Consider the following 12333-nt stretch of genomic DNA (forward strand, 5'->3'; position numbering starts at 1 on the left):
AAAACGATTATCCAATTTTTTTTTATTGATACTACTTTCACTAATTATTATGAAAATTGTTTCTACAACGAAGGTTCTATTAAGCACAGTTATTAATTTAAACAACAATTTGTACAATTAAGACGGCCGCTTCTCCATACAAACGTAGTCTTCATTTTCCTCGCTTTGGTCTCACCTATTATATTCGGCTCGGCAATCAGTTGTTCTAATTCGGCATTTATTTATTTATTTAATCTTTATTGCACATAAGAAAACACACTGTACAATAGGCGAACTTAATGCCGTAAGGCATTCTCTACCAGTCAACCTTTAGGCAAAGCAGACAAGTTGTAGGCGGTGCAAAAACAGGGGGTATAGATGATACAATTAGGTACATTACGAACACAATACAATCATAAGAAATACACAAACATAAACATACATATATATATATATAAATAATATTGATACAAATACATATACTTACATATATATACATCTATATGAAGTCAGATGAACTTACAAGCAGAAACACTAAGATTTTCCAGTACTGCCAGCAGAGTGCTCACTTAAGGATTTTTTTAAAGCAAACCTGTTCGGACACTGTCTAATTTTGACAGGGAGACTATTCCAAAGGTGAGCTGCCTGAATAGAGAAAGAATTGGACATGTAACCAGATCGGTGAGATGGTATAGACAGAAATAGATTGCCAGAAGAACGAAGCTGACGGACACGAGAGACACCATAGTAGTGGAAGAAAGATTTTAGATATTCGGGGGACTGAGGGTCGTTATGAATAGAAAAGAGGGTGCAGAGCATGCGAATGTTGCGCCGAATACGAATAGGAAACCAGCTAAGTTTTGAGCGGAATGAGGAGACATGATCTTATTTGCGGAAACAGAAAACAAAACGAATACAATTATTCATTAAACGATCTAATTTGTCCAAGATCTCCTCATTTAAGTCCAGATAACACACATCACCATAGTCGATTATTGGTAGGATTAAAGTTTGTCCTTGTAATATATCGTTGGACGGATACAATGGAGGCAGACCTCCGTGAGCTGGTGGCGTGAATTCGCTCAGGATCGAGCAAAATGGACTGTTGTGTTGGAGGCCAAGACTCATTTTGCTCTAGCACCAGCCAAGTAATTATATTAACAGTATCTCAAATATTTTTACATAATTTGATGTACCTATATGAACAATAGCTATGCCCCACATTTGACTTTTTTAGATTTTTTTATTATTGTAAATATTAGGAGCAAAAAAACAGATGCCATAAAAAATAATTAAATGACCCTAACTCTTATAATTATTAAAAATTTGGTTGATATACAACAATTGAGTCAAAATATTTTCACGTCAGCAGATCGAACAAGGGTAATTTGCTGCTTAAAAACAGTGAGCAAAATCGCATTTTGCTCACCGAGTGAGACAAAATAACATTCAAGTGACCTTTAGATTCGAATGTCATTTCAACGTGTGGGGCCTAATACAAGTTCGAAATATTTGGATTCTATTGTCTTTATCCCTTTCACGTCATTAGCAAAAAGAAAGAGACAAAAAAGTGCATACGTAATTCAACGGTATATTGACGGTTTATAATAGACCCCCGAAATAAGTCAGACCGCATCGTTCCAAAACACCCTACGAGTCTTCATTCGTAATAATTAATTAATGAAATAAAAGTTTGAAATTTAATAAAAACACCATATTTTACGTATTTTATTATACAATCAAGACAATGAACTTATACAAATTTACGCAATTGTTACGTAGTAAATAAGTCTACTTAACTACTTTTAACGATCTCTACTATAGTTGACAAATAGTAGTATCCGCAATTCGGACCGGATCTTACAAAGTTTTTTTTACAAAAAAAAGTTGTCGATTGAACTGTCAATTGATGTTCGTTAATTCATTATTTTCGTATTATTTTATTGAAATTTCTTTCGTTTTGTTTTATTGCGGTAATTAAAGTTAATTGTTAGAATACCTTCAGAAAACATGAGTGAAATAGTGAACCGTCCGTCTGGATTACATTTTTTCAGGTTGTATTTTTTGATGGCTGACTGACGTGAAAAATTTTGTGTACTACACGAGATCAAAGTTATTTACATCTCGTGCGCTTTTGAGTCCCTTACTACGCTCAAGATTCTAAATTAGAGAATCTATCGCTTGCACGGGACTCAAAGCAAGCACTCGAAGAAATATCAAACTTTGCTCTCTTGTTGTACAAATAACTATTTCAATAACGTTAATATCCAGAGAGGAAAATGAGGGCTACAATTGTAAGAAAAGGCGATTTCGCACGGGTCCTCCACTAACATCTTCAGGAGTAAGGTAACATTTGGGTTCAGACTGCACCAGCGTTACTGATAGTGTTGCTGTGCAGAATTGCTGCCGTCTGCAATGGTTGTATTGCAGACGGCAAAAACAATGTCAGATGGTGATGTCAAAAACAATGTTGATGCGTGGACAATTGACATTGCCTGCAGCAATTCTGCACAGCAAAGCTACAGCAGTAATGTCGGTGCGGTTTGATTTCGTGTATTACCCTACTTTAATAGTTGTTGGATGGCGACTGCAGTAGCGTTTCTGTTCCACCGTTATCGCTGCGGCGTTAATGCGAGCGATGTTACTGTCAAAGTCTTTGATATGTTTAGTTGCATTGATATCGCAATTGACGTTGAATATTTTTTGACCATAGAGAATGACAGTGACGTCGTCCGCGTCTACGTCGCTGCCATTCGAATGTAATCTTTACGCAAAATTCACGGTGTAATTACGAGGAAACCAAAATATTTTAACCACGCACTTCAGAGGCCAAAAGAAGAAAAAAATGTTGTAGGATTTTAGGTCGATTTCGCAAAAAAAAAAATTATTTTCAACGCGTTTGTACATAAACGGGATTTTTTTTTGCAAAATGCTAAGTATATATCACTTATTTATTTTTATCAATAAGGATATTTAGACTACGCCCATAGCAATCAAAAAGGCGTTTAACACTAAGTAACAATAAAAATATTTTTTTTTTTTCAATTGACGTTAACTCTGAAACTAGGCGAATGCCAGAAAAGTTTATAGGATATTTTGGTCTTTAACTATGATTGGGGATACACTATTAAAATATTTCAGGTTCCTCGAGAAACATCGTGTATCTGACTACACAAGACAAAAGTTATCTCAGCCAGCTTGTATATCGTGTCTTTTGCTAAAACGTTACTCATAAACAAACAATGCGCTTTCATATTCGTCAACCATTGGCGTGAGCTGGATTCAGTTTTCTTCGCGAAAACACAACACGAGGCAAGATTGTGCTGCGGGCGCTGTGGCTTACTGCTTATCGTAGTATTGCTACATCCCCGAACTTGTATTTGTGCGTATTCCCATTTTATTTTCTTAAAGGGCATAATTTTCGGCTATATTTGTTATAAAAAATAACAATGAATATTTTATATATTTAGCGTTTTCAGAAATATTCTTTTTAAATTGGGGTTAAAATTCAAGTATTCATTTTCAGGTATCAGAAAACCAACTTTTAAAACCGGTCGAAAATTCGAAGCTGAACTTAGATAATTAATTTAATTATTTATTATGAATTTTATTATTTGGGCTTTAATTTTATTTTAATTTATTGTAATAATTCGTAGATAATATTTCTGTCGTTTTGTGCGACTGAATACTGTACACTATAACTACAAAACAACACCAATTCATTCTAGAATTAAGTATTCTCGCAAATAATTTTTTTTTATCTTAATAAATATGTAATATTAATAGAATATACCCAGGACACAACCTCTATTAGGTACTATTACTCATGCGTATGTCAAGATTGGACCGAGGGATTTCAAAGTCGTTCTGGGGTGGACTTTTTCATGGGTCAAGTGAGTTCACGGTCGCAGTACTGAACATAATCTTTTTGCTGAAAGAGTTTTTAATGAGGTCGTATCGTTACTTTAGAACTTTATAATTATGTTGGATTTTGTATTTAATAGTACATTGTGCAACGAGGGCGGTAAGTGAAATTTTGGATACGATGGTGGGAATTAAAGACCCGAGTTTGCAATAATCTTAGGGATCCCGAGGGAGTTACAACTTTTTTACACAATCCATAAATCCCACGGGATCAAAATAGGCCTTTGTCCTTCAGCACACCTGCATGAAATAAGATCTTTTTCGAGCAAGTGTGATGAAAATATAATTATAAAGTATATATATATATATATATTTTTTTTTTAAGGTATAAAGGCATAAAATAACTGATAGTGATATTACTATATTTGCTATATAACCCATTTTACCCATTTTTATCACCAGTGTGTTTGATCCCTAAAATTATACCTTAAGGTGCCGTAGGTTAAAAAAATCGTAGGTACCTCTTTTTTAGATAACAATTTTAGGCAAGAATTGGTTGCCAAAAAATTAATTAGCAATCTTCAGAATTTACTCTACGTATTCCAGTGACTCGAACTCAGATTTTTTTACTTTCGCTTGATAGAAAACAGGGACAGCGCTTTATGGTTTGAGTAGCGTTTATCGTCCGCAGTAAATCGCAACTATTGGCCAGCAGGACGTCGTAAAATAGCAATCAAAGAATTTACTGTTTTGTTTAAAATCGTCAAAGAGCATGTTTACAGCTTTATTTTATGGTGTTTTATCATTTTTCCCTTGTTTACTAGCATTCTTTCTCAAATGGCTGACGATAATATATAATTCGTGAATTTTTAATATAATCACAGAACAGACGTAATACGTTTTAGTCGTATGAACTGATTCTGAAAGAAAATTTTAATTTACTCTTAGCACCATGATTAATTTTTGTAAATTTTTCGTGCAATGTAATCCGAACATCGTGATCATTTGTAACATATGTGACGTCGCGCCATTAATGCGACGTTTAGAGTTAAAACAAATTATATAGAAACATAAAAGTTGTCTACTTTTTTATAAAACATATGAAAGTGCGTTCATCAAAACCTAAACTAATTACCCTTTGATTATGTGGTCGTATAAAAAAATATACGCTGTATAAAATGTTATCCATATACATATTTTTGTGTACAGCGTGAAAACCGAAGCGACAGCCAACGGCGCGCTTTCGCGGCTGTACATCGCTAACGCCAACCGCCACGACTCCGGCAACTACACCTGCTCGCTCGCCGACGTCGCCGCTTCTGCGGTCTCCGTGCATGTGCTCAGAGGCAAGTACCGCTACAACACTTTACGTAGCTAAAATGTTCCCAGCTTTTGTGCCACGCTGAGAGAATGTCGACAGTGTATGAGCATGTATCACATCCCAGGAACACGCCAAGCATACGTAAGGTGACAACCTCTTCTTGCTAGCGTTGTCCCGAAATATTGCCACGGCTCATGGGAGCCTGGGGTCCGCTTGACAACTAAAGATTCGGCGTAGGCAACCAAAAGGTAAGGTAAGGTGACAACTAAAAGTCACTAATTACCACCACAAGTTCATCAAAAGTTATTTTTGTCGCCTAAGTAGTGTTTAGTTTTTAGTTTACAAATGGTATACTTAAGTGTGTTAGTCTATACGGTATTTGTAATGTGGGCCTTCTTACCTGATCCAATTTTTTAAATAAGTTGACGACCGGTCTGGCCTAGTGGGTAGTGACCCTGCCTGCCTGTGAGTGTGTGCTATGAAGCTAATGGTCCCGGGTTCAAATCCTGGTAAGGGCATTTATCTGTGTGATGAGCATGAATATTTGTTCCTGAGTCATGGATATTTTTTATGTATTTAAGTATTTATATGTTATATATATCGTTGTCTAAGTACCCACAACACAAGACTTATTGAGCTTACTGTGGGATTTAGTCAATTTGTGTAATAATGTCCTATAATACTTATTTATTTATTCTATTTTATTTTTTATAAATAAAAAGCCATAGTGAGTACCAAAATTAGGTTAATCTTTTTTTTTGTAATTAGTCAGTTTTGGTTATCACCTGACGATAAGTTCCTACACAATACGAGATTATATAATTATTGTGTAGGAACTGCGAAATAACTGCAATGACTCCTAACTTGCAAATAAAGTGTTTTTGAAACATTTTCCTTTTGGTAAAACCTAGGATATTGTCCTTCTTACATTATAGCTAAAATATTCCAACATTCCCAATGTCGTACAAAGTTCATTTTTGAGGAGCGCATCGACACGTGTAAGACCAGCAAAATATTCCCAAATCCTCTCTTGTGACTGTTACTTGCTATGCTAAAAATGCCAATTGGGTCGAAGGCATCACCCGCATATTACAAGCATGTTTGCAAATATTTTTATCTTTGGAATTTGTGGTTTCTCCCGGCCTGTCGAATTTATGCTGACAGGGGAGGCTTAGGCAATATTCGCAGAATGCTTGAAAAAGTTTCGAAGAGGCTTCAGCTAGGAATTTTATTTAGGCTAGATTTAGGCGTACAGAAACATCTAAAATTATTTGGATTTTCCTAGGTAAATTACTTATTAACCTCATAATAAATTTGTTAGCTGTAGTTAAATGTTACAAACAATTTGCGGCCATGTACATACGAGTAGAAATATAGGTACATATATGTGTATAATTAACGCGTCAAAATCCGGACTATCCGTTGCGGACAAAATCAGATTTAGATGTAATCCCCAGAAAAAAATTGAATGCGCATAGTTTTATTTTAAAGCGTCGCTGCATTCGATAGTTTTTTAGATAGTTTTGGATGGAGTTTTAACGGATTTCCTCCCACAACTGAGTAATTTGTTTGAGATTGATAATTTTAATTTTTTTATTTCATGTTAAAAATAAGTGCCTTGTGTACTGTGTAGGTTCCATTCTACAATACTTTTATAAATGGAACACACGTTCACGAACAAAGGGTAGGCAGAGGTCATGGATATCCACTTCCTTCGGACTTTGGACACGGCAAACATTTTCGCTTTATTGACTTTGCTGGTACCTAAATATGACTATTAAACTTCATACTAGTTAGTTGGATAAAAAACTAAAAAATAAGCTCTTTATTCTATCTTTCGTTCTAATCTTTACAGCTTTTAAAAAAGGTAAAATAATAAAATACATTAAAGTCTGCTACTACCATTACAAAGTTTTATCTGGACTTTATTTCGTACCTTTAACTCGTAAATCTTGAACTCGGTACACAGAAAGACTTAAGTCTTTACCCTTATCTTTTGTAAGACCTATGTGCTGACTTGAATATAATAATTTACCATCTTCCTAGATCGTGATCTGTTAGCATTTACCATATTGGTATTATTTTTTATTCGGTGACAAAAAGGTGAATCATTTAATATGTTTTTTTGACAATCAGGTAAGTACAAATGAATAGCCCGGTATAGCAAATGTTTAAGCTAACCATCAGACGCTTTTAACTTCAAGTGACCTTTTAGCTACTTTTACATGCATGCCGCATGTCTGAAATATTAACGAAATTTCTTGTTTGTTTTAAATTTCCCAGTTAATTTGACTGGAATTCTGTTGCGGGACTTCTATACTAGAAAGACAGTACAATGTTACGTTTGGATGTCAACTGCAGCTGCATTAATATCGATTTTCTCAAACTTGCAATTAAATGTTGACATGACTTACTTCAAATTAGGTCCGGAAATACTTCGTACCCGGTGCGATGAGTGAAGATGATATGTAAAGGAATTTCATACAGCCTTACACGCCTAGGCCTGTAATGCAACCTTCTTAATTTCTTTTGTTTTTAAACGTAAAAATTGTGACACAACGTCTTGGCATTCAACCATCAAAAAGTAATAGAGTCGTTATTTGTTTTGTAGCCGTGGAAACCTACAAATAAAACAAATTGACTTTTTTTTTCATTGCAAGTTGAGAAAAGTAGTATACAAATCTCGGTGAGAAACGGGATCGCCGGCCGCGTATGCCTATCCGTCTATATCTACTTGGCCTGCAACCCTTCGTTTCCCGGCCTCTATAGTAATGCTAATGTACTATTCCTTGAAAAAATTAATGACATTCGCCGCTACATTTCCGCCGCGATTAAGACATTCATTCTGTCACTCATTTTATCGAGGAAATTGACAAATACACCGGCGGCATCAACGATGCCGAAAGAGTAATGCAGCTGCAATTGACATCCAAATAATCCAAACATCATCTTTATGCAACTGCAGTTGGATTTATTGTCACCTTTATTCACTCTCATTTAGCTTAACGTGTTTTGACATAATTGAGTCAAAGTTTCAATTACCTTCAGATTTGAAATATCGCTAATCCAAGAAAAACAATAATGCGAACTCCGTGGCAATAATGGCCGATCAGCGACTTCGGATGGAGGTATCACCGTTTCATCTCAGAAACAGTAGGTACCCTGAAAAGAATCATTTGTCGCTTGATCGGTTCCGTGATATAGAAGAATGCTTAAATAGGTCAGACATATGAAAGACGATCGTCGAGATTGAAAATTGATTCTGCATTCACGGGTCTTTGATTTTCAGGATTTGATGGTTTTTTCATCGTTTTATGAGCAGGCTGCGAAACGCTACGAAGCGACAAGCCATGTATTATGTTTCCTTATGTCTATAGAAACATGTACGTAAAAAATATGTATGCCATTCGGATGTCAACTCCATGGCGGTAGCATGGTAGGATTTTGATCACCTGTCACTATGACAGCTACTTTCGCACTTATATACTTGTTAAAACGTGATAAGCATGCTGACAGGTGATTAAAATCCTACCATGCTACAGCTGCACATTCTTGATGAAATTAGCGCCGAATTGATCGTCATAAACGCGGCAGTAATGCGGCGGTAAACGTCACTAATTTCAAGGAAACATTTGGATGGAAACCGCAGCTGCAATACTGTTGCGGCATTACTGCAGCGGCGTTTACGTAATGCAGATATAGTTGCCACCCGAAAGTCACCTATACTATACTGCTGCAGCGTTTACGTGGGTGATGTCTCAAACAATGTCCTTGATATATTGCGCTGCGTTAGTGTAGTTGACGTATTACTAAATAAATAGTACATTATGATACAAGTGTGCTAAGTACACGAGGCGATATTGTGCGCGAGCTGTAAGCGAGCGCGCAATAAGAAAGCCAATGTGGGTAATGACCAATGTACACGCGTTTCATACGACGTTTTTCAACACACTTGCGAGGATAAAACAAAACTTATAAATTAGATTTTTTTTTGTCAAAACAGTAAAAGTACAATTTTCAAAATGGTGGCTTACAGTTAAAACCTAACCTAAACCACTTTTTTGCGAGGTTTTTTATTCTACGGGGGGTCGAAGTTCTAACCTAACATAAGCCTCCTTTGCTAGGTACTGGGTCCAAATTAATTTCGTTGTCTTGTTTCTGAATACCCTGTCACGCTTGTATCTGTCTTCTATCAAATAAATAAAAAATTTGAGTCCTATTTGTATGTCTTTATAGCTATAGATTATATTTTACATGAAAAATTGTAAAAACTAAATTTCATCTCATACAAAAAGCTGCATTGCGTCACCTTTTTTGGGGACAAAAACAAGATAACGAAAATAATTTTAACCCAGATATTCGTTTGTCCGGAGTCGCAGTTCCAACCTAACCTAACCCATTTATGTTATGCACTCATTATGCTTCACACATAATTATGTGATGTCACTTGTTAGAACAAATAATATGTTTTAAAGTATGTAATAATTATGGCAAAGTATATTAGACAAAGTGTAAATATACCTTATGACCATTATATCAATAATAACATTATGTTTGCCGTTAATTAAGTATTACGGTAGTATGCCATTTATTACGTTATTCAAAATAACGATATATCCTACTATAATATATGAAAAGTAATTATAAAAAATGTAGTGCACCCCTCAGACAACGATATATATAATATATAAATATTTATAAATACTTAAATACATAAAAAACACCCATGATTCAAGAATAAATATCCGTGCTCATTATATGAATAAATGCCCTTACCAGGATTTGAACCCGGGACCATCGGCTTCATAGGTCACTACCCACTAGGCCAGATCGGTCGTCCAAACTAATACTGAAGCGATTAGAACATTTAATCCGTCACTCTATTTATTCACTCATGTGTGTCACGGCCGTATTCAGCCACGGTAAATAAATGGTAAGGGTACAAAATTCACTCGATTGTAACAAACGTTACAGATTTGCACTATGTATTCGGCCAATCGTAATTCCGGTAATTGTTCGACGTATTGTCTCATAAACTAACTGAAAAGACGAGATTTGGAAACGTAGTTCTACCAAATGATACATTTGTAAACAGTAATTCGGTGAACCGGTAATCTGAAACATTCGTTTGCGAATAATTAATGAACGGCAAAAAGACGGATAATTAAAATTAAAATAGCAAGTCGATTGGCTGACGTTAAACTTTTTCGGCTTAATTTTGAGATTTGTTTGAAACCTCTAGCGTAAAATTAAACGCTATTTCGCTTAACTTAAAGGTCTTCATGTCTTTATTTATTAGTGCAGATGTTTGGCAAACTTTTATACCTTTTTTTTGTTTTGTTTAGTACGGTAGATCTTGAATGTTGGTCGTAAATAACTTAAAAACTTTCGCAATAATGTTTGTGTGAAGACTACCTATATTTATTTACTGAATAGAGTTTTTAAAAGTACGCTATCTTTACTAACATAAATTAAATAACTCTTTTTAGGAACACTAATAGTTTCGTCATATCCGTCTGTCCGTCCGTCCGTCTGACTGTCCGTATGTCAGTGATTTTACTTTTATGTCAGATATGTATATTAATGCAATTTAGATCATAGGTTTATTTGGTAAGCTGCTACTTAGATAAGATGTTAAAATGAAAAAAAAATGTGTATATATAATTTGTATGGAGTCATACATGTAACTGAAAATCAATAATATTAAGGTTGCTATAAGTGTTTTTGATTTAGTAAATACTTTTGGGAATGATCGCTCTGAAAATCTAAAATTTTGCGTAACTTTTGAACCGCGAATACAAAATATGTATTAAAAAATCTCGCAATATATAGCACCTTAATTAATACTTCCTACAATAACCATGTATAATTACAAACACATTTTCCAAAAAAACTTATCCAACGGACGTGCCACGAAGATACGCCCTTTTACTTGTGCCGTATTTTTGTATCGTATGAGGGTTCGGAACACTCCATTATTATGCGTGGTCCTACACGCACTTGGCCAGTTTTTATTTTATGTAAGGCAGGCAAATATGTGCATAAACATTATATTTATATTAAATATGTTTAGTTAATTACAATAAATTTCAAAACGGGAAAAAACCTGATAAACGATTTCCACAAAAAGAGAAAACTTTTATACTCTCATCTAGTCTGACAACTCCTTTAAGACGCCAACACTTATGCAAACAAACACACGGATTCATAAACTTTTAATTTTGTAGATATGAAATACTTATTTGCTTTCGGCTATTTGAAATTATTAAGATAATGTTTAACCACCCGTACATGGTATGCAAAATGTGATAGCATTTATATCACATTTTGCATACCATGTACGGGTGGTTAAACATTATCTTAATAATTTCAAAATTAAATGAAGTACAGTTGTATTGAGGGAATGTTGGTATCTACATAGCTTGTTTTATTTATACAAGGGTCGATCCAAAGTTTCTTAGATTTGGCACGATATACCCACATCATTTTAACTTATGTATGATGACATGTATGATGATCGGTATGCTATAATTGAACTTTTTGAACAACAAAATATATGTGTGTAATTCATTCGCTTGTTGTTTTGTAACTGGCAAACAAAGACGGCAACGTAAGACATAAAGAAACGTTACTAAAATGAGCGCATATTTTGGTTATTGATGAACTGATGTTATCAAAATTTTGGTGCGTTAGCCAAAACTCGTTTTTGAAAATAAAACATACCTATTCCTAGACTAAAAACACACATTTGAAGTCTAATCAAGGCATAAATGATCTGTATAGGTTCAAACTGTTACCTACTTGACTGTCTTCAAACATTTTTTTTTTGTTTAAAATTAAGCAGTTTTCCGGATACATATATACACATATTTCGATTGCAAAGCCTTCATTTCAAACTAACTATAGTATCCGTGACATTTTGCCATCATAATGATTATTTATAATTACTCAGTTATTTATTATTTATATTTAATACAGGTCAGTTTATTTAGGTCAATACAAAAAAATATACTTAAAAAAAAAACTTAAGACTAATTTAAAAGTTTTACTCAGTTGATCCTTATCCTTACATCATTTAACCAAAAGTATTCTTCAAATATGTTTTCTACTTACATACACACATTGATTATTCTTTGATTTTAATAACTGAAAACCATTTACTTCCGCGA

The 12333-nt window shown here is 34.5% G+C and overlaps 1 protein-coding gene across 1 annotated transcript in view; it reads left to right on the top strand.

The window, feature by feature from the left end:
- LOC133516404 (lachesin-like) overlaps positions 1-7144 on the top strand; it is a 177067-nt gene extending 169923 nt beyond the window's left edge. The window contains exon 8 of the mRNA XM_061849320.1: positions 5053-7144. Within this exon, the coding sequence (XP_061705304.1) occupies positions 5053-5221 (169 nt within the window). The 3' untranslated portion in view covers positions 5222-7144. The remainder of the gene's footprint in view (positions 1-5052) is intronic.
- The last annotated feature ends 5189 nt before the right edge of the window (positions 7145-12333 follow it).

This window comes from Cydia pomonella, chromosome 3 (genome assembly GCF_033807575.1).
Source record: "Cydia pomonella isolate Wapato2018A chromosome 3, ilCydPomo1, whole genome shotgun sequence".
In the NCBI taxonomy this organism is placed as follows: Eukaryota; Metazoa; Arthropoda; class Insecta; order Lepidoptera; family Tortricidae; genus Cydia; species Cydia pomonella.